At 25.0% G+C, this 27,113-nt stretch overlaps 5 protein-coding genes across 7 annotated transcripts; 3 read left to right on the top strand and 2 right to left on the bottom strand.

Moving 5' to 3' along the window:
• Positions 1–5,467: 5,467 nt before the first annotated feature.
• LOC100870051 (uncharacterized protein KIAA2013 homolog) lies at positions 5,468–10,485 on the bottom strand. Its single transcript, XM_086903670.1, has 7 exons — positions 10,012–10,485; positions 8,947–9,418; positions 8,106–8,343; positions 7,805–8,043; positions 7,512–7,739; positions 6,234–6,508; positions 5,468–5,768 (listed from the first exon to the last, which is right to left on the bottom strand). Exons 1-7 carry the CDS (start codon positions 10,193–10,195, stop codon positions 5,581–5,583), a joined length of 1,824 nt encoding a protein of 607 aa, XP_086759796.1. The 5' UTR covers positions 10,196–10,485; the 3' UTR covers positions 5,468–5,580.
• Positions 10,486–11,222: 737 nt separating this feature from the next.
• On the top strand, positions 11,223–12,472 carry Cox11 (Cytochrome c oxidase copper chaperone COX11). Its single transcript, XM_012491111.3, has 4 exons — positions 11,223–11,324; positions 11,510–11,742; positions 11,822–12,145; positions 12,293–12,472. Exons 2-4 carry the CDS (start codon positions 11,539–11,541, stop codon positions 12,437–12,439), a joined length of 675 nt encoding a protein of 224 aa, XP_012346565.1. The 5' UTR covers positions 11,223–11,324; positions 11,510–11,538; the 3' UTR covers positions 12,440–12,472.
• Positions 12,334–17,534, top strand: Nubp1 (NUBP iron-sulfur cluster assembly factor 1). Of its 3 annotated transcripts, none has more exons than XM_086903703.1 (7): positions 12,334–12,465; positions 15,550–15,791; positions 16,253–16,354; positions 16,443–16,533; positions 16,612–16,877; positions 17,023–17,209; positions 17,281–17,534. In XM_086903703.1, the coding sequence occupies exons 1-7, from the start codon at positions 12,462–12,464 to the stop codon at positions 17,334–17,336; spliced, it is 948 nt and encodes a 315-aa protein (XP_086759829.1). In that variant the 5' UTR covers positions 12,334–12,461; the 3' UTR covers positions 17,337–17,534. The 3 variants fall into 3 exon arrangements, with proteins under 3 accessions (XP_086759829.1, XP_086759822.1, XP_086759818.1); XM_086903696.1 differs by lacking the exon at positions 12,334–12,465 and adding an exon at positions 14,618–15,103 and having other exon boundaries at positions 16,672–16,877; XM_086903692.1 differs by lacking the exon at positions 12,334–12,465 and adding an exon at positions 14,685–15,103.
• Positions 12,467–15,973, bottom strand: LOC100864697 (tektin-3). The gene is made up of 9 exons (XM_031918367.2): positions 15,910–15,973; positions 14,550–14,689; positions 14,216–14,449; positions 13,898–14,130; positions 13,669–13,778; positions 13,438–13,586; positions 13,132–13,354; positions 12,916–13,070; positions 12,467–12,817 (listed from the first exon to the last, which is right to left on the bottom strand). The coding sequence occupies exons 1-9, from the start codon at positions 15,952–15,954 to the stop codon at positions 12,607–12,609; spliced, it is 1,500 nt and encodes a 499-aa protein (XP_031774227.1). The 5' UTR covers positions 15,955–15,973; the 3' UTR covers positions 12,467–12,606.
• A 1,442-nt stretch (positions 17,535–18,976) lies between the features above and the next one.
• LOC100864817 (lysosomal alpha-glucosidase) lies at positions 18,977–25,139 on the top strand. The gene is made up of 17 exons (XM_012490971.3): positions 18,977–19,204; positions 19,626–19,973; positions 20,054–20,526; positions 21,531–21,705; positions 21,824–21,914; positions 21,993–22,161; positions 22,268–22,337; positions 22,448–22,552; positions 22,634–22,891; positions 22,966–23,168; positions 23,250–23,357; positions 23,441–23,618; positions 23,718–23,866; positions 23,941–24,025; positions 24,139–24,409; positions 24,518–24,717; positions 24,865–25,139. The coding sequence occupies exons 2-17, from the start codon at positions 19,656–19,658 to the stop codon at positions 24,961–24,963; spliced, it is 2,952 nt and encodes a 983-aa protein (XP_012346425.2). The 5' UTR covers positions 18,977–19,204; positions 19,626–19,655; the 3' UTR covers positions 24,964–25,139.
• Positions 25,140–27,113: the final 1,974 nt, after the last annotated feature.

Here is a 27,113-nt window from a genome sequence, read left to right on the forward strand (position 1 = left end):
GTGTGAAGAGGAATTGATGAATGACCGTGTGAAGAGGAATTGATAAAGGAGCGTGTGAGGAGAAATTGATGAATGACCGTGTGAAGAGGAATCGATAAATGACCGTGTGAACAGGCATTGATAAAGGAGCGTGTGAGGAGGAATTGATGAATGATCGTGTGAAGAGGAATTGATGAATGACCGTGTGAAGAGGAATTGATAAAGGAGCGTGTGAGGAGGAATTGATAAAGGAGCGTGTGAGGAGGAATCGATAAAGGAACGTGTGAAGAGGAATTGATAAAGGAGCGTGTGAGGAGGAATTGATAAATGACCGTGTGCAGAGGAATTGATAAAGGAGCGTGTGAGGAGAAATTGATGAATGATCGTGTGAAGAGGAATCGATAAATGACCGTGTGAACAGGCATTGATAAAGGAGCGTGTGAGGAGGAATTGATGAATGGTCGTGTGAAGAGGTATTGATGAATGATCGTGTGAGGAGGAATTGATAAAGGAGCGTGTGAAGAAAAATTGATAAAGGAGCGTGTGAGGAGGAAATGATAAATGACCGTGTGCAGAGGAATTGATAAAGGAGCGTGTGAGGAGGAATTGATAAAGGAGCGTGTGAAGAAAAATTGATAAAGGAGCGTGTGAGGAGGAATTGATAAATGAACGTGTGAAAAGGAATTGATAAACGACCGTGGGTAGAGGAATGGATGAAGGTGCGCGTGAATAGGAATTGATAAAGGAGCGTGTGGAGAAAAATTGATAAAGGAGCGTGTGAGGAGGAATTGATAAATGACCGTGTGAGGAGGAATTGATAAATGACCGTGTGACGAGGAATTGATAAAGGAGCGTGTGAGGAGAAATTGATGAATGATCGTGTGAAGAGGAATTGATAAATGACCGTGTGAAGAGGAATTGATAAATTAGCGTGTGAGGAGTAATTGATAAATGACCGTGTGCAGAGGAATTGATAAAGGAGCGTGTGAGGAGAAATTGATGAATGACCGTGTGAAGAGGAATCGATAAATGACCGTGTGAAGAGGAATTGATAAAGGAGCGTGTGAGGAGGAATTGATAAAGGAGCGTGTGAAGAAAAATTGATAAATGACTGTGTGAAGAGGATTTGATAAAGGAGCGTGTGAGGAGGAATTGATAAATGACCGTGTGAAGAGGAATTGATAAAGGAGCGTGTGAGGAGGAATTGATGAATGTCCGTGTGAAGAGGAATTGATAAAGGAGCGTGTGAGGAGGAATTGATGAATGATCGTGTGAGGAGGAATTGATAAAGGTGCGTGTGACGAGGAATTGATAAATGACCGTGTGACGAGGAATTGATAAAGGAGCGTGAGAGGAGGAATAGATAAAGGAACGTGTGAAGAGGAATTGATAAAGGAGCGTGTGAGGAGGAAATAATAAAGGAGCGTGTGAGGAGGAATTGATAAAGGAGCGTGTGAAGTAAAATTGTTAAAGGATCGTTTAATGTAAAATTTCAAAATTTTTTAGAAGAGGAATATTGTAAAAAGGAGAAATAATCAAAATGAAACCTTAATATCAAGCTCTGTTATACTTTTTCGACGCTTTATCAATTCATAATTATGTTTCAAATGTTAAATATTGTTATTTCTTAAAAATTTAACAAGAATATGCAGTCAAATGCACTTATCGCCTTCATAATCTCAATTAATTCCTCCGCATTTAAATGGATCACGCTATTTATCCATCTTCACTCTACTCAAAAAAAAATTTTTATTTCTCTATGTCTTCTAAACTTTAAATAATCCAATGATAAATGATAAACATTTATATATTTAATCTTTCTCTTTTTTTAAACTTTCCAAAAATATTATTCATCCTTTAATCTTTATTAACTTTATTTCAAATTCTCTTAAATCTTAAATCTAGTCTTCTTTTTTCCCCTAAATATTAAATTTTTAATTTCTGTTAATTTCTACATAAACCATAAAGAATTCATTTTAAATTTATATACCTTAACTTCCTTCAATTAATGAAAAAAAAAAAAAGAGAAATTATTCCTATTTATTTTTCTTTATTCTAAATCTTTTTCTTCTTTCTTCTTTACGCTTACTTCTTTAATTACATGTCGACACTCTTCTTCTATTACCGAGTCTACCTTTACGCGCCATTTAGCTAATGTCTCGTCGCGAGAACTATTCCCAGTATAACCGCTCCCTGTACCCCCTGTAAGAGAGATCTGTTATAGCCCTGTCTATCCTTCTCCGGTGACTCCTCTAAAATTCGTGTCCGACCCGGGAGACATCCTCTGGACCGGAGAGAGTAATCTCCTGGGTGACTCCCTAGACCATAGAGTAACTTCCCAAGTCCTTAAGCAGGAGAAAGACACCGAGGGTCATTCCCTCGTGGCAAGTTAAGAAGTTGTTCGTCGCTCGTGAAAAGACTCGAGTTTCGAGACGAGTCTCGAACTCCAGTTCTTCGGCGTGCGAGAAAAGCAGCGTTCCAAGCGACCCCTCTAACGAAAACTTTTAATTTTTGGCTACTTAAGGTACTTGAGAATATTTTTGCAAGTTTTTTTTAATTTTGATTTTCCTTCGTCCTTCCGGATCGTTTTCGTCGTTCCATCACCGGAAAAAAAAACATTTTTATTTAAAAAAAAAAATTATTTAAAAAAAAATTAAACTATTTGAAAAACGAAAAATTTTAAAATTAAAAAAATTTATAAATATAACATAACAAAAAAAAACGATTGATAAATTAATAAAATGAAGTAAAAATTAATAATTTTATGAATATTATAGCGAACGTAATTTGCGGCGCGACATCGCGTCGATTGTTATTGTATACGTATCGATTAAACATAATCGGTTTCCGTATACGAAACGAACGAAATATTCTTCCAATTGTTATTGTATACGTATCGACTAAAGACAGTCGATTTCCGAACGCGGAACGGAACGGACGTATTCCCTTCTTCTCTCCGAATAAAGATTTTATCGATATACGATATATTAAATAAAACATTAAAATATAAATGATTGTTAAATAAGTATCGAAATATAAGAATATAATTATAAATACGTAAAAAATTGATAAAAGTAAGGACTTTTTTAAATATTCATTGAATACGAGGATATAATAAAATAGAGAACGAAACATAAAAAAAAAAAATAATCCTTTACTCGATAAATATTTAGAGATTTAAAAAAAAAAAGAAAAAAAGAATATAATAATCAAAATCGATAAATAAAACAAAAATTTTGAATCATCCGATTCGTTTCTTTTATTTCATTTTCAATTTAAATATTTTTTTTGTTTTTCTCTTATCTATTTCAAATATTAAGATATCAAAAATTAAAATTAAAATACTCTTTAATCGATTATTAATTATAAATCGAATTTGAAAAATAAAGATGAGAAAAAAACGAATAAAACTTTAATATAAAAAATAATCGTATAATTGTATAACTACTATTATTATATAATTACATATATAAATAAATATAAGTATACTTTCGAGAAAAAAAAAATACGATAGATAAATAAATAAATCCAAAATTCAAATTTCCTTTTAGTCTCGAGCTTTTAGCTTTTAGCCTTTGATAAAATATTTATGTTGATTCAAGATTTAGTTCGAGATAATGTATTATTAACTATTTTTGATTAAACATCACGGATTACGAGATAATATTACGGTAAAAACCTATTTAATCTGCTTTACTTACTCGCTTATTCGTTGACATGCTTTATTTATATTGTCTATGATGATTTATTCTTACGTCCATTATCCGCTCCGCGTCCAATATTCGGTTAACGCTTAATAAAATATTCTGACATTTAACGATGTTTATAAAAAAAAAAAATTAATTTAATATTCTCTTTGTTCGCATTTCAGAGATTTAATATATTAAAATTAAGAATTATTTTTTGTTTATAATAGATTCTATACTTTGTTTTTATTTAAAAACAATTGCAATTTATTATTTTTCTCTGATATATATTATTGTTTTTCATATATTCGATCGGTTCGATTTATGATATAAAAATATTTATACAACTATACAAAATTCGTAATTTTAGTTTCATTCCCTTAAATTGAAATTGCATTTTTCTTCGATTTATAATGGTTAGATCGTAGATCATTTATTTTTTTGCTATCTATATAAATTATTATAAAAGTATATCGAATATGAAAGTACAAAAATGTGATGTTAAAGAAAAATGAAAAACTCGTCTAAAATAGAAATAAAACGTGCAGTCTACTATCGACGAAAGATAATTTTTACTATGTTAAACTATTCAAAATGTATCATGGAAAAAAGAAAATATTAAACGCGTTAAACTTTATAAAAAAAAAAAAACTGCTTATTAAAGAAATTAATAAATTTATTAAATGTCCAAATATTTTTTATTAATTCGAATTATTTCATGTAAAATGACGTGTCTTTCGTAACATTGGTTATTAATTTTTGTAAAATTTTATTATATTTGATAAAAATGATTACGCGTGTTAAAAAGAATGATCGATTACATTTGTTCGTTATCTATTTCTTTCGTATTTGAAAAATTAATGATATAATCAAATTGTTTCTCTTTAAATGGCGAATAATGGCGAATGCGTCGAATAATATTTTCGAAGTAACTAAATCGGTTAAATAATAGATTTTTCAAATTCTTATTATCTATTGTTATAACTTCGTTATAATTTCGTTCAAAGTTTTTATATTTTATTTTCGCATTTCGCAAATATTCCAAGTAATATTCGTAACAGGTTATCCGTTGTACATTTTAAATGTTAACCGCCGTGATTTATATTAACGGAGGATAAGTGGCGGCGATATCGTTTATGCGCACAGATGCGTATACGTATAGGCAAAATTCGATAGTATATAATAAAGTTATAAGGCCAAGAGACGGTATATATATTATATGTATAGTATATATATTATATTTAGGATATTATATATTATATATATAATATAAAATTATTCAAAATCTTGTCTTCCACGAAATATTCAAAAGTTATCGAAATCGGTGAGGAAGCCCTTTTTCTAACTACTGAAAATATATTACGTTATATACTTATTACGTTAAAATACGATGCTCTATATAAACGCGATAACTGAGATTCCTAGAATGATTTGTTATTTTTTCCAAATTAATTTCATTGAAAACACGAATAAACGAATTTTATATTTTTATATCGAGTCGTTTCGTATTTATCTTCTTGTTAAAATCATTTTTTGTTACTGTTTGTACTGTGAACCAAGTATTCGGTATAGGTATATTACTTTACCATAATGATATCGAAAATAATGACGGAAATAACGATTATCGGGAATTTTACGTATGGAATAATAAAAACGTAATTATACGATATTAAAAATAGTTAGCGAAATATTTCTCTTTTTATAAGCTTTTATATTATTATTAAATTTATATATATATATATATATATATATATATATATATATATATATATATATATACACGTACAATGTATGTAACGTAATTTATTTTAATATCGATATTCATACATGTGCACATACACACGCGCACGCACACACACGCACACACACACACGCACACACACGCACACACGTATATACGCGCGCGATACAAACATTATAACTTACTATACCGTACTTTCTGTTTATCTTGGTGACCGTGATATTCATTAATAATAAGTTTACAAAGAAACAAATGAAACACGATTATGAGAAAACAAATACTGATCCAAAAAAATGTTGGCAATCCTCCTAATTGATGTCCATGTTTGTGTAAGGCCATTACAACGTGATCATGCGCGGGAGCTACGAAAAAAAATCATATATCGATATGTTTTATTATCGTCTAATTTATGAGTTTTGATTTGTATATTATAAATAATATTTTTGTCGCAATATGATATATTAAATATATCAGATATTTCTTATTACGAATCGTACGATTGAATATATCTAATTGAAAATAGAAAAAAAGTTGAATAACGGAATGTTTATTTTTTTTTTTTATATATATATATATATAAAATATATATCTATTTTCCTATTAACGTGTTAAAAGAACGAATCGATTAATAATTGTATTATATGTCGATGTCTTTATTTCGAAATGCTACGTATACGGTTAAATGAAAACGATTTCGTTTCATTAAAGAAACGAAAGAAAAATGTATAACATTTCTTTGCGAATTTATACGAGATAAGATATAAAAGAACGTGTAATTTGAAAAATAATTAAAAGAAATGATAAAAGAATGGTTTATATATACCAACCGTCGTCTATAGCATGAACGTGTAAAGCATTTCGCAAATCTTGCATATGTTGATAATCGGATGTTATATATAATATGGCTGTTAATGGTTTTGTCAATTTTACTGGAATACTTGCGTATGATTGACTTAAAGAAACAGGTGGATTCAAACAGCCAGCATCGCAACCGAAATAGACACTATCGCTCTTGTCTAAAGCCACTTTTAAAATTGCACGATTATCTTCTCCAACTGTTACCGATATATTTAAATGTGTTACATTACCGTAACTTATTCTCCTAAAACAAAGGTAAAGAAAAAAAGCGAGTTGATAAATTAATATTGAAAAAAAAAAAATTAAAAATAAAAAAATACATTTTGTTTAAAATCGAAATTACGATATTAAATCTTTTTCCATTTTTCTATTAATTTTTTTATATTTAGAAAACCTTAAAAGACAAAATTCGTTTAAATATAATAAATTATAAAATTGTAAAGATAGATTGCGCTATAAATTATAAAGAAAAATATCGAGAAATATCATTTGATAATAATAAAATATATGAAGGAAAATATTTTTATAACGTTTTTTATAATAAATATCGCTGTAAAAATTTTAAAAAATTTTTTATGAATAATGAGAAAAACTAATGTCTAAGTTTAAAAATTTTTTCCGACGAAACTATTCGCAAAAAAGAGATTTTTATTTCGAATTCTCAAATTTGATAAAAAGTTACGAGATATACGCGTATATAATATTTTCCGCCTCTTTAGAAATTTCCCTCGTACAAAGAGCGAATATTCAAAAGTTTTATTTGCGTTTGAAATTTGTTACGTTTCGTATCGTATGTATCCTATCGAAATTTCGATCGTAATCTTTACGGCATTGTGGTAACATCTATGGTTCCCGTATGGAAATCGAATTTTACTTGCTAGCATGAATTTATTTTTCTTTTTTTTTTTTTTTTTTTTTTTTAATTTCTCGTATTTGTTAACGATAATGTTAATGCGAAAATAAGATGATACGATTATTAATTTAATAAAAACTAATAATAAAAAATAAATAATAGAAAAAAAAATTTCAATGTGACTTATTTTTCATAAAAAATAATTTTTTCGAAACAACTTTTTATACCATAGAGATATAAAGAATTATACGTTATGTTTAATTCATAATTTATGATATAATGATATTTGCTACTTTTTATATTAATTTCTATACAAGTTATGAATACGTCATAATTATTAATCGTGCTTTATAATTATAATTTGACTTTTGAAAAAAATATTTTAATACGATACCTAAATAAATAATCGCGATGAAGATATTGAGGATCGATATTAAATTCGAGATGCTGATTACTGAAACGTAAACTACCAAGGCTTAAAACGATAGCTTGTTGCACTGCTGCAGGATCGCCGATCATTAAATGGTGACATCCTTGTTTTTCTAATGTTACTAACCAAGCTTCGACTACGTTGTTTATAGCATCGATGGAAGATGTATCTTTCCATAACCGTGGAGCATCCCTAAAACGAAAGAATAAAATGAACGTTCTGAAAGAAAATATTTAAAAAAGATGTTTGTTACTCACAAAGTATGATGCCCGCGATAACAACCTTCGTTCGTAGCTACATTTTTTTCTATGCCTGGAATTCCTTTTGGAATTTGCGATAATACGTAATATATGGTAGAATTTATTTTATAACCATTTATTGCACCATCGGCTTTAGAATCGCTTATTCTAAAACCTGTGAACCAATAACTTTGCCAACGATTAATATGATCTTCTTTTAAATTTTGGTACTGAATACCGATGGCTTTTTTAAGCGCCTGTAACGAATTAAGTATTAAAGCACGTTAATTAATATTTTTAAAATATCGTAGATATGTACCTCTATAGCCTTTTTTTTTGTTAATTCGTATTGAACGTGATATTCTTCCATAAGCGTAGGTTCGCTATATTGTATACTTGTCAAGAATTTTAATTTAATAGTACTTCTTGCTTTAACTTGTAACGTTCTTGGTGGCGTTTTATAGAGTATCGATATCGTCACAATTTTATTCGTATTAGATAATGGAACGAATCCCGAAATTAAATTATATTCATCCATAAAATCATCTATTTGAATTCTAAATGTAAATAAACGGTATATTATTAGTCTAAATAACTAAGTAATATGATAAATATAATAATAATAGTAATAATATATAAATACGTAGCAAAATGATAATTAGAAATATTAGTTCGATCGTTTTAAGTATCGTTATAAATAATAATTGATTAATAATATTGTATAATATTGTAATAATTCGCACGATTATCTATACGATATACGATGTACGAAAAAAAATAATATTTGAATAAACGATTAAGAAAAATAATTAACGGATATAAAAAAAAAAAAGTCGTTTATTTCCTATTTGTCCGTATTATTACAAAAATGATTTATTTTATTTCGACTCATCGGTTGAATCGCGTTCGGTAAGAATTTTTAATTTTTAATTTTTAATTTTTAATTTTTAATTTTTAATTTTTAATTTTTAATTTTAATTGAGCTACTTGAGTAAAGATAAAGTATAATAAAAAATATTCCGGTAAATTATTTATTCGATAATAATACTTCTCTTACTCGAAAATATAAATTCATTTTAAGATAAAATTTTCAATATTTATATAATTTTCTCCGATAATATAATGTATTCCTTTATAATTAAATAAAATTAGATAAGTACTTGATCGTTTCTATACGATAATTACTCCATTGAGTAGATACTTGTGGTTTCAACGGTACATTTTGAGAAAATGAAAGTGGATTAGTTATTTTTATATCTTGCATCAATATTGCATCGAATATTCTATGAGCGTAATATTGAAACTCCATGTAATATCCTTCTCTGAAACATTGATAACGATAAACGATCCCATTTGTAAAATGTGTAACTGTAGCTTCTCGATAAAAACTGCTTTTGAGCAAAGGATGAGAAATTAATGGTTGCCATTGTACAGGCAATGATAGTGCTCGTCCTCGTTTTATATATATTAAAGCCTCTGGCAAAATAGGAATTCCAAAAATTCCATTTCCGATATATGGCAAATAATAATGTTCCTCTTCTTTTGGTGGATTGTGAAGAATATTTACATTATATTCTCCGATATCGAAACGAAAGGCGGCTAATCTTTCGTTCATACAAAGATCTTCGATTGCTATGAAAATCAATATATGTTATTTAGTAAATATATATCACGAATTAATCGATTGATGTAAATCGTGTAAATTTTTGTTAAAAATATTAATTTAATTATATTTGTAAATATGAATTAACATTTTTGTAAAAATCGTATTCGCTGACTCGGAATTTATCGAAATAATGGATATATGGATGTTTGTTACAATTAGTATAAAAATATAAAAACATTTTTGATAAAATTAATATTTTATCTTTATTTATTTTCGCTTTATTATCGTTTCGATTACAAATGTTCACATATACGATATTTAGATTTATCTCGTGTAATTATTTCGCTTATCTAAATTGATAGTTTTAGTCCTAAAAGATATATTTCTTAAAATGTAATAATAATTATATAAATAATAAATATTTAATTATTTAATAAATATTTTCCTCCCGTTTAATCCTTACTCTATTTAATGAAGCAAACATGTTATAATCGTGCAACTTGTTCAATAATTGATTGAATTTGAATGATTTTGAATTGAATTGATTGAATTTAAAAAAAAAAAAAAGAAAGTAAACTTTAATTATTTTTAACTTTAATTATCGAATATTTCGTTTTACCTTGTGTTGATTCTCTGGTAGAAGAAAAGATCCATTGTATGAAAGGTGGACCAAAATATAAAAATATACCACTACATATAATAAGTAATACAAATATTTTGCGACATGAATAATTTCCATCGATCAAACGTCGTATTCGTTTTCCAATTTCACGATTATCGAACATTGTTCCGAGTCTTATCATTGTTATTCGCCTTATAAATTTTAATTTTTACGCTTCTTTTTAACTGTTTTATTTTTATAAAATTGTACGGTAACATAACCTCTGTAATTTTATCGTGATACAAATTTTATGAAAAGAATGGCAAAACTAAAATTTTACACTTTTACAATTTGCGCGAAATTTTTAACATTTTAATATTTCTTTGCGATTTCTTTTCTTTATAATTTCTATATACGTAATTTATATTAATAATAAAAACTATGACACTTCGTGTTGTTGATTGTATAAATATCTTGATACATCGTGAAAATAGTCGTGAATCTGTATGCCATAAAGTTATCGCGGTATTTGTATTTCTGGCGCGAAATTATAAATAATTGATTGATTCTAATACGTATTACATATACGTGAATACAGTATATGATATATGTATTATTTTATAAACATCTTGAGAAAGAATATTTTTAAAGAAATAATATTGTTTGTGTTAATTAATAAGATATAATTGTATTCGTTATTTATTTCTTCCGAATGATATATATAAAATTAATTAGTGATATATCACTGATGTTTATAATTTATATGCGATACATGTGATAAAAATAATTTCAACTATGTATTCTATTTATGTGATATTTATCGTGGATTTATTGTTTGTAAATTATAAATTTCTATTATTATGTTTTATTGCATTATTTCGTAATAGTATGAATAGTAATAAATTCAATATTTATTATATTTATAAAATATTATTATATTTTAAAAGTATATTTTTAAAAAATATATAACTCTGTATTATATATATTTCCTTTATGATTATAACTGTATTCTGTATGTCTTGTAATAAATTTACTAAAATTAAATTTCAATTTTTATCGCTAAAAATATTGTAATATTCTTCTAAATGATATTGATAACGTTAGAAAAAACGATAAAAGAATTTTAGAGTTTCCGAAAAATAATATGCTAAATAGCATAAATATGTTATCGTATATGGCAAAATATATCCAACTTTGTTTATCACTTTTGTTACAAATTTTGTTAAAATCTTTTCTTATTTTGTATGTTCGATTTAAATTCGTTTCAAATTTCAAATTTCATGATTTCATGATAATAGAATATTCCGAAAGATGGCAATGTTCGAGCAAAAGTAAGATGTTTTGAATGGTTCTTGTTCTTGTTGAAGTTTATACAAGATATGATAAATTAATGTGACGTTATCAAGAGATCAACGAAATGTGTTTTTAGATTAATCTTTGTTGTCAAATTATTTCCTATTAATTAAATCTTCTTTACGTGTATTATAAATTTTTAAGAATTTTCAAAATCTTTTAGGTTAAGTTTAGGTTAAAAGAAAAGGTAATATGTATACCAAAGTCTATCGAAAAATATTGAATTGCTATGAAAAGCGAATACACACTGATGTATCTAGAATTTTATTTAATCGGTATTATGATGCAACTCATAAAAAAAGGATACATTCTTCGCGTTTATATTGGAGCGGTTTCGGTATATTGGTAATTGGTTTTACTTATGCTTCGGTGCCTTTGTATAGAATATTTTGTCAGGTAATATTGCTGTTTTTTTTATCGTTATATATTTTTTATGTTCTGTATTATACATGAGAATGAATTATCTTTTTAATAGTCGTATAATTATGGTGGAACATTATCTGTCAATCATGATAATACCAAAATACAGTCTATGAAACCTATTAAGGATAGAGTGTTAAAAATAACATTTAATGCCGATATAGGAGCTATGATGCAATGGAATTTCAAACCGCAACAAAATTTCATAAAAGTTTTGCCTGGAGAAACTGCTTTAGCATTTTATAGAGCGCAAAATCCATTAAATGTACCGATCACTGGTATATCTACCTATAATGTAGTTCCGTACGAAGCTGCGCAATATTTTAATAAAATTCAGTGTTTTTGTTTTGAAGAACAACGACTTAATCCGCATGAAGAGGTAAAGCTTTTAAAAAAGCTTTTCAAATTAATCAAATTTAATTATTAAATTAATTAAATTAATTTAATTTTTTAATTAATTGAATTTATTTAAAGATAATTGTACATATGTATAGAGATAATATCGTTTCATTGTATCGTCTGATAGGTCGACATGCCAGTGTTTTTTTATATTGATCCAGAATTTGTTAACGATCCTAAAATGGAGGATGTAAAAGAAATTGTACTTTCTTACACTTTCTTTGAAGCTAAAGAAGGGATGAAATTACCTATGCCAAATTTTATGAAACAATGATAAAGATTACATACAATAAAAGATGTGTTAGTATTTCAACGAATATTTATTTGATATTTAATATCTTGTTCATGAATGTAACATGAAATATTATTTTATTTTTATTTCCTAAAAAGAGCTATACGATAGAATACGATATAATATAATAATAATTTTATGAGTAAACATTAAAATTTAAAGAGAATATTAATCGGATAAGCACGTCTAAGACTTGAAACCTTTTCTTGATCGATATGTATCGCGTCAATTTTCAACGCAAGATCGTGTTCCAATGTTGTTTGTGCTTTTAATAAGTTTTGATGTTGATTCTCTAATTCCTTCAATTTACTGTACATTCTTTCCATTTGATGATTTATTTCATCGATTTCTTTTTGGAGACTGTTAACACGATATACATTAACGTAAAATTAAATTGTTGGAAAATTTTTCTATTTTATCTTAATTTACAAGAATAAACAAACTTTAAATAAATTCACCTCATGTGCGCATAATCACGACAATGTTCGATATCCGGACGGTACGTTCTAGTTTGTAATCTGGTATATGCTACTTTTAATATGTGACTCTTATCTGCGATAGCTTTATGCATCAATTCTAAACTTTTTTCAACATCGAAGATTTCTTGTTGGATCTGTAAAAAAGATTAGATTAAATTGTTATTTTGATATGTTGAATATGTTAAATATTTTTACCATTTGTAAATGTTGTTGAAGTTTATTTTTGGCTTCGAATAATTCGGAAGATCTATGTGTTAAAGCATTGTTCGTATTACTCCATGCATCCCACATTTCTTGTGTAATTTTAATCATAAGAGCTTCTGCGTTCGTCCTTAATTGACACGATTTATTTCTTTCGGTTTGGGACTTTTCGATTATTTGATTAGCATCGTGTATCCATGTATTTTGTTCGCTAAGACTGATATATTAATAATAAATTTAACGTTTATATTGAATAATCTAATTAACGTAAGTTGGATATGTTTACAAAAGTTTATATACCATGAGTTATATTTTTCAATTCCGATATAATATTGTAGTCCGGAACTATAATTGTTCAATTGATGACACATTCTATCTATTTGTAAAGCATTTTCTTTACATTTTAGATTCAATTCTAATTGACATTGACAGAACCTGCAATCTTGCAACTACAAGAGTATAGGTATATATCAGTTTTTCATATATTATAATTTAATAATTTTGAAATTTAATTATTTAATTCCATATTACCTGATTCTTGCATTTATCCAAGCAAATTTCCAATTTCGTTCTATTTTGATTCAAAATTTCTATCTCTTTCGCTAAACATTTCTCTGAATCATCGTGTACAAGCTCTGTATCTATACGACAAAATATTTATAATATTAATATTATACAATAACATTTTACAATATATTTTTAAAAATAATCAACAACGATATTGTTAATAATGTTATTTGTTAATTATTATATTTATTACCTTTCCTAGCTTCTCTGTAATAGAGACATTCTTCTGCGATGCGCGATGGATTTTCGATATCTTTAATAGCTTTATTTAAAATAGAATTACAATCGTTTAATCTTTCTATTTCTTGAATTAATCTTTCTAATTCTGATGCTATTTCATTTCGCCAAAAATTTATGTCGTTTATTCTTTCACCGAGTCTTCTATCGGTATCATATTGTCCAGATTGTATTTTTTCTTCGGCATCTCTATTGTCGTAAATGTTCATGTTTATTGTTATATAAATTATATAAATATATCGAAATAATTTAATTTGTAATATCATATATTTACCTAATAATCTGTAAAGCTTCGTTTCTTGTTCTTTCTGAAAAATATCTGCATGAATTTGCATCGTTATAATATTTTATTTGTTTCTGATACCATTCGTCGGGTGTATATCGCGTATATAGAATTGTTTTTGAAGCACGTTGTGCATTGTGTTCATATTTTGTTTTTAAATCGGGAAATCTCGATAAACTGATTGTATTTGGAATGTCTAATGTATAATTGGATGTTGATTTTGTTCTAAAAAAAATATCAATTATTCATGACTTTTTTTCTTATAAAATAATTTTTTTCTAAAATGTAGAATAAGCGAAATAATGCTTAAATATTGAAAACTTACAATGGTATAATTTCAATGTTATTATATTCCTTGGAATACCATGGCATATTATGTTTATTATTATAATTACTTAAATTGCGCAAAGTTATTGGTTCGATGTTAGAAATTGGTAAATTAAATGTACTCCATGATTGTAATTGCTGAAAATTTTATGAAATAAAATTTTATTCGGAAAAAAAAAGAAAAAATCATTTATATTAAATAAGGAAATATTGTTTATCTTAAAGAAAATAAAAATGGTAATGCAATGGTAAAAAATAAGAAAGAAATTTCGAATTTTATTTAAAGTTAAATAACAAAAAATTTTATATTGAATTTTATATAAATAATTATTATATAGATAATGTAAAATTGAGTAATGTTCAAAAACTTTATTTATGCAAATGTTTCACGCGAATCAACAAATTACTATCGTTTTATTTATATTAATAATATATTAATAACAATTAAATATATTAAGGTATTTTTTAAAAATTATCTTTTATTTGAAGAATTAGACATTGATCGCAAATCATTATTCAACATGGCAGATATACCTAGTGATATACGACAACGTATGTATGCAAATAAAAAATATCGAATATAATTTGTATAATTTAGTAATTCCATTATTATATGTAATAATTAATTTAAATGTATAAAAAATTGTTTTTAAATTAATAATATTTGATTTAATGTTGTTTATTATACATGTATAAGGTTATATTACATATATTGTCTTCCGTTTCAATATTTATTCAGTATATTATAAAACTGCTTAACTGTTAATATAAAATATTAAACATAATATATATATGTATATATATATATATATATATATTTTATATATTTAATTTTGTATATTTAATTTTTAAATATAGTTACTTAATGAATTAATTATTATTCATTTTTTTCAAAAACTAATTACAATATTAACATTTAACATTTAAACATTAGTATTATATATCGAGTAATCTTTATTTATTATGGAATAACAAATGAGTATTTAATATTTTTATAGATTGTCCTGGTACTGAGAGTAATGATGCAGGAAAGTCATCTATATGTGCTGGTTGCCCAAATAAAACGATATGTGCATCTGGTATTACCAGACAATCAGATTCTAATATAGATCTAATTAAAGAAAGACTTTCTACTGTTAAGAATAAACTATTGGTATTATCTGGTAAAGGTGGTGTTGGTAAAAGTACTATAACATCACTGATATCCAGATCTTTGGCATTAAATAATCCTGATATAAATGTATGTATTTTTTTAACATATGATATAAATATTTTAAGCAATTATTTTATGAAATATATTGCTCAATAGATCTTCAAGTTTTTGGTATTATATTAAAAATTTCAAAATAAATGCTTACCTTTCTTCTTGTAGCAAGAACATCCATATTGTTTTCTATATCCATATCAACATAGTGATATCTACCAATCGCTTATAATTTGTGCTATATATATAGTTTAAAGAGTATATTTACAATAGTTACTTGTAATTTTATTTATTTCTATTATATTGTATCAGTTTCTAATTGATTATATTAATCTTTTGATATATTATATATTTTTAATTATAAATAATTATAAATAATAAAATATGAAATGAAATAATATATAATTATAAATATAAAAAATATTCTGTAATATTTAAAATTTGATTTTATAATTTATTAATTAAACTGAATGAAAAGATATAAATAAACTTCATAGGTTGCAATATTAGATATTGACATTTGCGGACCATCACAACCAAGAGTGTTAGGTGTAATAGGAGAACAAGTTCATCAAAGTGGATCAGGATGGTCTCCAGTGGTGAGCTTTTATAGATATAAACTAAACGAGTTTTTATTATTATATTTAACTGATATATATTACAAATGACTTTTATTATTTCTTTTAGTACATAGAAGACAATTTGTCATTAATGTCTATTGGATTTTTACTTGCGAATCCAAGTGATGCAGTGATATGGAGAGGACCCAAAAAAAATGGTATTTAATATAAAATGATTTTTTTTTATGTATATAATTTATATATTTATATATTTATTTATTAATTTATTATTATAGGAATGATTAGACAATTTTTATCAGAAGTAGACTGGGGGACATTAGATTATCTTATTTTAGATACTCCTCCTGGTACATCGGATGAGCATTTATCGGCAACTTTGTATCTTAAAAATGTTGGGATTACAGGAGCAATAATAGTAACAACTCCACAACAGGTTGCTTTATTAGATGTGAGGAAAGAAATTGATTTTTGTAAAAAAGCGAATATACCAATATTAGGTGTTATTGAAAATATGAATATTTTTGTATGCCCTAAGTGTAAGGCAAGTATTAATAATAATATTAAATATATATATATATATATATATATATATATATATATATATATATATATATATTATTTGAATGCGAAATTCATTTATATTATATATAAATCTCTTTTTTTTTCTCTTTCTTTTTTTTGCATAGAATTCTGAGGAAATATTCCCAGCATTAACGGGTGGTGGCTGTGCAATGGCTAAAGAATTGAATATAGAATTTTTAGGTTCTCTACCATTAGATCCGCTTTTAACTAGATGTTGTGATGAGGGTAAAAATTTTCTAACAGAATTTCCACAATCGCCAACTATTTTTACATTACAGACAATTGTTCAAAGTAAGTTTTTTTATATTTAAAAATTTTGTTTTTATCGTTTTAAATTATACAATATTTATTTTTCATTTCAGAAATAATCAAACAATGTGAGAAAATGAAAAGTGATTGTGAAATTGATATTACTTGAAGAATAATAATAAAGAATAATAAAAATCTTTATATTAGAAAAAAATGTATATCAAAATGTTTTGTAAATTGGACAAAACTTAATCTAATTAATTAATGCCTGGAATTGTATATAGTTTTCTTTTCATATAATTCAGATTTCTTTTTCGGAAACATGTTTATATTAATATTTGTGCAAATATACTATTTTTTTAAATCATTTCATTTCTTCTAACGATTTAAAAGATTTAACTTAATATTTAATTTTTTTATGATTTTTTTGCATAATATCCGAATTGTTTTATGAAGATATTCTTCATAAATTTCAACCGACGATGATCGGTTAAGTCAGTTAGTAAAACAAAATTCTAGATAATTGAAATATATAAAAAATTTTAAACATTTTCTTTTCCTTTTTTTTTTTTTTGAAAACGGAAATTTTGTGTATTTTATAAATTTAATAAATATATTTGATTCTTTCATCTTTCATTATTGCATATTTTATGTAAATAAATAACAATATCACATACACACAACATTATGTGATAAGATACGTATCCATTTGAGAATTTCTTTCTGCAATTACTGTCGAAAGTATTAAATCAAATTATGTTTATTTAAAGATTTTCGAAATTTTTAATCTTTAGGAGATAGAAAATTCACCGAAATTACTATTTTAAATTTATTATCCTAGAATTTTCGAAACTATGTTTAGTGAAAATTTATGCATATTCTTTTTTTTATTTTTCTCATCCTCGATTTCATTCAAATTTATCTCTTTATCGTTTGTCAATCGATTGTTGCGATAACTGTGAAATTATTTTGAATTATAAAACTAGCTATAATTAACCGATAATCATTGTTATGTATTCATTTGAGAATAATTTAAAAAATTCTTGCTCTTAGACGGTAGAAATAATTTCACAGAATAATTATTTGCGAAAAATTCTCGCAATAGTTTTGCTTTCAAATAGATAGATGCGTAATATTTATATATTATCTATTTAATTGTATGTTTAAAATTTTATAATGATAAATTTGTATAAAAATTATATAAATAGAATATAATACACTTAATAACATGTAATACTGTATATATTGTACATAATATAAATTTATAAATCACATAATGTTATGTATAAATTTAATTATATATAACTAGCAGAAATAGAAATATTGAAAGCAAAAATTATACAAATTAAAATTTGCATCAATTATATCGTCGATTAATATAATAATTTACAATTAATGTATTTCTATATAAATAAAAGATATGTTAACAATGAGAAATATATGTATATTAATTGATTGTTGTTGAGTTAAAGGGAAAATATGAAAATTTATAAGATATATTTTTTATCATTAATTAATTACCTATATAATGTTAAAAATTCATCCTCTTTTTCAACTATAGAATCCAATGTATTATTTAAGTATTCAGTATTTTAATTATTAAATATTATTATTAAATAATAACTATATACATAATGTATATATAAAAAAATTCGAAGAAATTATTCACAATATTATTCGTAAGAATTATTCACGATTATATAAAGTATAAAAGAAATATATACATGTACATGTATATTATTATCTATATTAATTTATAGTTTATATATTTCTGGTTGTTAAACTTAGTGTAGAAAATTTTTCGATATTGAATTTCGGCTCGTTTGAGTACATGATCAAAACGTATATGCCATTGATCATGATAATAATGAAATTATTCAGATTTTAAAATTTATTGTTTAATGTTAAAATATCTGCTCAAAAATGAATAAAAAAATACAATAACAAGTAGATAGATAGAAAGATTTTTAATTTCTATTTTAAAAAGACTAATCTTGTTAAAAATAAAACAAAGTGATAATTGGAATTTTCTTGATGGTTGGTAAAGTTTAAATATTATTAATAATACAATGATAAATTTAATTAATTAAAACTACTATTTTTAATTATTATTATAATATGTATTGTATTAATAATAATAAATAATAAATATATGTATGAGTGACATAAGATACAAATTTTACATTTTGGTTATATTTATGTTCGAGGTTATATTACTTTATAATAGATTTTATTTTTATTTATTATTTTATAATCTTTTTATTCATGTATATTTAATTAACTATCAAGAAAATTTTTCTTATCTTTCTTATTATATATTTGTTAATATATATTTACTTTATTAATAATTATTTTATAATATAGATTTAAGTTTACTAAATATAAGTTATTTAATTAAAAAGAAAATCAAGACATTCGAGTTGTTTAGTGAATATTATATTATAATATTTTTTTACAGAATCTGCAAATTTATTAAATTAACGGATAAATGAATGTAAAAAATACACAACAATTTCTAAGAAGAAATATGATTTTAAATAGATATCATAGATATATATCAACATATTATTTTTTGAAATTGATCATATTTCTTATTCTATTTGGTTTTATAATAGTTTCTATAAAACAAAGTGGATGCATTACTATAAAGAAATATGAAATAAATATATTTTTTAATGAAACTTTACAAAAATTGAATATGAATTATAAATCGATCAATGTTTCTACAATATTATCTGAAAATAAAAATTTCAAACATGATATAATATTTGATAACAAAATATCTCGGTTTTCTAAAATTGTACAAGTAAGTTAATCATAATGATTGTATATCTATAATATTTTTACATTGATCTTCATTTATTAAAAAAAACTTTCATTTATTAGGAACAATGCGACAATATTCCAGTTACATTACGTTTTGATTGTCATCCCGAAGATGGAGCATCAGAATTATCTTGTGCGAATAGAGGTTGTTGTTGGAATTCTTATGAAAAACAAATACCAACCATAAAACAAACCTCTCTAAATGTCCCATATTGTTATTATCCGAGCAATTGGAGCATATATAGATATGAAAATTTTAGTTTAGATGGAAATAATTTTTCTGGATTTCTCAAACAAATAAAAAGATCGTTCTATGAAAATGATATATCATTTGTTAAAGTAGAAACGAGCACTGTAGATAATTCTATTTTACGTATAAAAATATATGATGCTTTCAAGAAACGTTATGAACCACCATGGCCTCTCAGATCGGATCCTAAACCATTTATTCAAAAAAATGCAAAATACAAATTAAATGTTGATAATATTAAACCTGGTTTTAAAGTATACAGAACTTTAGATGATACAGTAATGTGAGTAACATTAGATATTTCAGCGATATTTAAATTTTGAAATTTTTAAAAATTTTAATGTTATAGTAATTATGCTAAAACATACTATATACAGAGTACTTAATATATTTATAGATGATTTTTACAGGGTCGATTCGAAATTAAACATTAAAAACAAACAAACAAGAATTAATATATTGGTTAAGTTTTATTATATATTAAGTTATAAACAATTTAATTTTGTGTTAGAAACGTCTATTGATCAAATCATCCAACATTAACAATCTCGTTTGATCGGATAATATTAATCAGATTAAAAATGAAATTTTAAATATGATATGGCATATCATTAATTATCAAGAAATTTTAATAACTTAATGTAAAGCAATGATACGTATAAAGAATAATATATATATATAATCTATATATATATTATAATATATATATAAATATATAATATATATATATATATCGTTATAAAAAAAAAAACTTCTAGTATTTTTTTAACATTATTGAATATGAAATTCATTTAATTTGTTATTTAGAAAAATTGAATTTTAAATATAGGTAATAAATACAGGTAATAATTTTATATTTATATAATAAAAAAATATTTAAAAAATTTTCTTTTTTAACAATATATATATTCTTAAATATTACATTATATAAAAGTTCTGAATAATCAATTGTAAATTTAAAATAAGTGAATTTAAATATCTCGCCTTAAAATTTTCGTTAAATGATATTTATAAATAAGGAACATTGAATTCAATCCTTTGAGATCATTTCTCTATATCGCTTTGTTTATTATAAAATTTAATAAAATTTAATAACAGGTAAATTTCAATAATCAAAAATTTCAATTAATATTTTTGCATATCAATTTTTATTATATAAAAATTTGTTTGTATTGTATGTTTTAATGTTTAGAATCAGTTAAAAGAAAATGTGAATGCGAAAATTTTTTACAAATATATTATTATTGTATTACCTGTATTACAAGTTTTTCTTCATATTTGTTTCAGATTTGATTCTATTAATATCGGAGGTTTTATATTTGCTGACCAATTTTTGCAAATAAGCGCTCTTTTGCCAAGTCATAATATTTATGGTATTGGAGAACACGAAACAAAATTGAAATTAAATACTAATTGGCAATCTTTTACATTATTTAACAAAGATCAACCACCGATCGAAAATGTAAGTTGATTTAATTGAAAATATTGTTTCAAATTATATATTATTTTTATTTTTCTTTTTTTTAAAAATGTATATATATGTACATATAAAATTATAAAGATAAACTGTTTAAATTTAGGCAAATTTATATGGATCGCATCCCTTTTATTTAATAATTGAAAATTCGGGAAATTCTCATGGAGTTTTATTTCTCAACAGTAATGCTATGGGTAATGATGTTCAAAATTGAAATTTTTTTTTTTCAACATGTATCAAATCCATTATATTATAGTGTTTGATATTTTTAGATGTGATATTACAACCATCACCTGCTATTACCTTTCGAGCTATTGGCGGTATTTTTGATATATATTTTTTTTTGGGTCCAACTCCAGCAGATGTCATAAAGCAATATTCTGAGATAGTAGGTAAACCATTTCTGCCCCCGTATTGGTCTCTTGGTTTTCATTTATGCAGGTACAAACCTTATCTTATTGCAAAAGATATGAATTTATATTTTTTATTATGTTCGTATATGTGTGATAAAATATGTATACATAATATTTGTATAATTGTATGATAGATATGGATATGGAAGTTTAGAAAAGACAAAAGAAGTATGGAATAGAACTATAGCAGCAGGAATTCCATTTGTAATGTTTTTTTATATATTTATCAATTTAGATTTAATAATAATAATAAATAAATAAATAAGGCAAATAAGATAAGTTTAATCATTTTGATCAATTTTTATCATTTTTAGGATACTCAATGGAACGATTTAGATTACATGGATAAGAATAACGATTTTACATATAATTCAGACAGGTTTAAGGATTTACCACAATTTGTCAATGAAATACATTCGGTATGATTTAATTATAGATTGCTAATATATATATGTATATATATACATTTATATATACATATATATATTTACATTTTCTAGAGAGGAATGCATTATATTCCGTTGATCGATGCAGGAGTATCTGGTTCTGAAAAGAAAGGAACTTATTTGCCCTACGATGAAGGTTTGAAAGAAGATATATTTGTAAAAGATGAAAAAACTGATCAACCATTCGTTGGCAAAGTTTGGAATTTAGTCTCTACTGTGTGGCCTGATTTTACAAATCCCAAAGCGCGAAATTATTATTTTCACATGATGAACGATATGCACAATAATTTTGCATATGATGGTGCTTGGATAGTATGTTTTTATCTTTTGATAAAAAAAATAATGTTTTTTTAATATATTAATGTATTATTTTCTATTATTGCTAGGACATGAACGAGCCTTCCAACTTTTATAATGGACATAAATATGGATGTTCGCAAAATAAATTAGATTATCCTAAATATATACCGCGTGTTATTGGTAATATTCTATCGACGAAAACATTGTGTATGAATGCTAAACATTATTTGGGCTTTCATTACGATCTTCACAATATTTATGGCACAAGTCAAGCGATAGCGACTAATTAGTAAGTAATAATTGGTAAGCATAAAGAAAATTTGAAAATTAAAAGAAAAATATAATTACAAAAATATAATTACATACATAGTGCATTAACCAATATTAGACGAAAAAGACCATTTATAATATCACGTTCAACCTGGGTGGGACATGGTTACTATGCTGGTCATTGGACAGGAGATGTTTATTCCTCGTGGTAAATTATATATGAAACATTTTATTTATAAATACATATTTGATAAATATTATTCGTATTTCACATAAGAAATTAATCATTAGGCACGATTTAAAAATGAGCATTCCAGCAATTTTGTTGATGAATTTTTATCAAATACCAATGGTTGGTGCTGACATTTGTGGATTCAATGGAAATACTACAATAGGTTTATGCAATCGTTGGATGCAACTTGGTGCATTTTATCCTTTTTCTCGTAATCATAATTCAGATGATACGATTGTTCGTATTTATGAATATTCATTATATAATGAATAAAAGCAATTGAATCGTGTTTTCGTTACAATATTTCTAGCATATAATATATTTTGTTCATATCAGGAACAAGATCCAGTTGCTATGGGTGATTTAGTAATAAAATCATCCAAACGTGCTCTTACGATACGTTATTGGTTGTTACCGTATTTGTATACGTTATTTTTTCGGGCACATAAATTTGGAGAAACTGTAGCGAGGCCATTATTTTTCGAGTAAGTATAAATCATATGCGATACTAAATGATTATTAAATGAAAATTTTTGTAAGATTAACATTTTTTGTTGAGATTTCCTAACGATTCGATCACATATGATATCGATGCTCAATATTTGTGGGGCAATTCTTTGATGATAATCCCAGTTTTAGAAGAAGTAAGCTAATATTTAAAATTTTGTTAAATGATTTAATATTTGATTTATTCATATATTATGCAAAAAAAAAAAAAAAAGTGATTTGATTGTTACATCATTGATGATCATTATAGAACAAAACAGAAGTAATTGCTTATTTACCACGTGGATTATGGTATAATTTTTATACAAAAGATTCTCTTTTTGCGTTGGGCAAATATTATACATTGAATGCGCCACTCGATACCATACCATTGATGATTCGCGGAGGATCTATTTTGCCAGCACAAAAACCAGCCGATACTACAACAGCTAGCAGAAAAAATAATTTTGAGTTATTGATTACGTTGGATAATGTAAAAAAGGCAAAAGGAGAATTATATTGGGATGATGGTGATAGTTTAGGTATGTATTAGAACAATATAACAATTAATTGTTTTATAACAAATAATTGTAATAATTTTTTTTTTAACGTATACAAAAATTCATTCAACAAATTCAAATTCAATTCAGATTCGTTCGAGAAGAGACAGTTTGTATGGACATTTTTCAATATTGAAAATAACACTTTATCCAATTCCAAAGCAACGAAGAGTTATTTCAATGAGAAGATTATTTTAGATAAAATACAGATATGGGGAATAACATCTAATATTTCAAAAGTTTTTTTAAACGATCGCGAAATACGATTCGAATATATTAAGAAGGAAAATGTGAGTTTCAATGCTTAAAATGATAAAAAGAAAAGGGAGGGGAAAGTTCGTATTCAAATTAAATAAGAGTATTGATTAATAGTTATTTTTTTATTTTTAATTTCTTTTTTTTTTTCTTATCTAAACCTAAAAATATTAATTTTTCAGTGCTTAAATATAAATAATTTACAAGTGGATTTGAGAGAAAATTTTTCGCTTTCTTGGAAATATGATGATTTCGAATTAGATGGTAAGAACGATAAATAATAATAATAATATTGTGTAAAATATATATTCGTTTGTATCATATGTATAAGATTGTTGTTTTTATAGATATACATATATACGTTTCGATATTACTTTTTATGGTATTAATCTAATATGTAAATATATTTTTTACTCTTGTTAAAATAAATATTTTCTTGAGTAAAGGCAAAAGAAAATTTTTTTAATTTTATTCGAATAATTGTATTACTATACAATAAAGTAGGATATACTTTACAAACGATGCATAGTTTATGGCACTATAACGAAAAAAGAATAATTATAAAATGAAATCTTTTGAAATAATCTATATCTGAACACATTAACTTAAAAAAAAATATTTATAATGAAAATTTTAGTTTCAATTTGTTCGTAATCGTAAACTAATAACAGTAAAAATAATAACAACACGGATAATCGGTTATCACGTAACATTGGCAAATCAAAATAATCATTTTGGCATCTCGTGGAACATATTGAATAAAGAAATTCAAGCATTTAACAAAACAGCACCATTGTTGAAACACAGAAATCTTTACTTAAATTCTACATACGTATCTATAAACATGCGGGCATTCCTTTGACCTCGATCTATATTCAGAGGTCTCTACGACCTTTATTTGCATTTCTACAGCAGACAAAAAAGTAGATTTTGATCTTTGAATAAATTTCAAAGAGAGACACTGACATAATCGTCCCTGTCATTATATCTCACACCAACCATACTTAACATATAGTCGCTTGAATTCTTATAAAAGGTATAACGAATAATTTCTTGAAATTTTTTTTTTTCTCCCCAAGGAATATCTCGATCATCAGAGAATTATTACATTTTTTTACTTTTTTTTTTATCAGCTCATTTCATCGTTCAAAATAAGCTGTATAAAAATTTGACTTTAACGAAAACAACTTTTTCTCATGAAACAAGTAATTGTGACATTAGAATAATACGTGTGTGTATGTGTATGTGTGTATCTGTGTGTACATTTGTATTGTTCCGAAAGAAGCATATTGCTCCATTTCTTTGTTTATAATATAAAATCCGAAAATGAATGAGAAATCTGAATATAAATATGAGAAATATAAATTTTTATATCTGTTCGGAATCGTTATAACATTGTTGTTCGATCGGTCTTTATGATTTGTCCATTGTCTTAAGCTTTTCTTCGCTCTTTTGTTCGAGATAAAGACAAATCGAATAATATCTGATTTATAAGCAACAAGTCGATTTTGAGCGATGTATCTATTTCGGAACAATACCATAACATTACAAAATATTTGAAATATTTGTATTATATTATATACGAAATAAGATTTTATCGGAATTACTAAATATTCTATTATAATTAAAAACATATTTTAACGAATTGAAAATTACACAACACATTATTAAATATATATTAATGTATTACACAATATACGGAATATAATATATCTTATAATTGTTTATATATATATATATGTTTTTTTTTTATTTTTTTAAATTATTAACTTGAAACTTTGATCATTATTGTCTGTTCACATTTATTTATGTCTACCTAAAAAATGTCGTACTTGCTAAGCGTACAGGCATATTTATTAAACATTTTCGTCGTGTTAATTTGCACAATCTATGCATTAAAACGAAGAAATATATGCTAACGAGAATCATACAATGTGAAAGAAAATGACGATAATAAAATTTTTAGGTATTAAAGATCCTGTTTATTAACAGAACTTTTTACGAACACAACAGAATTTCATGTAGCACCGCGCGTATTTTTCATGTATAGATGAAAATTTTTATTTTTTTTACATGATTTTTATAGGAAAAATTTTACGAGAGTCTCCGAAATTTTTAGAACTTTTCCGAACTTTTTTCATTCAAAGAGATCAATTTATTTAACGTATAATTTAAGTTTATAAATATTGATATTTCGAAAGCAAATAAATAAATGAGAACGAAAATGAAAAAAATGGCAAGAAAAAAAATATCACAAAAATCAATAAAATTATGCATTCAACTTGTGTGTTATACTTGTCCAACAATTTACACACAACAATGTACGTATAAATATAGAATGCTTATATCTAATTAAAAGAATATATTGCAACAAACAACGTGTACAATAACCTAGTTGATATTTAGCCTCTTTAAATTAGTAATAAAGTAA

Source organism: Apis florea, unplaced genomic scaffold (genome assembly GCF_048593485.1).
Source record: "Apis florea isolate Af1SG1 unplaced genomic scaffold, ASM4859348v1 contig_1615_pilon, whole genome shotgun sequence".
Lineage (NCBI taxonomy): Eukaryota > Metazoa > Arthropoda > Insecta > Hymenoptera > Apidae > Apis > Apis florea.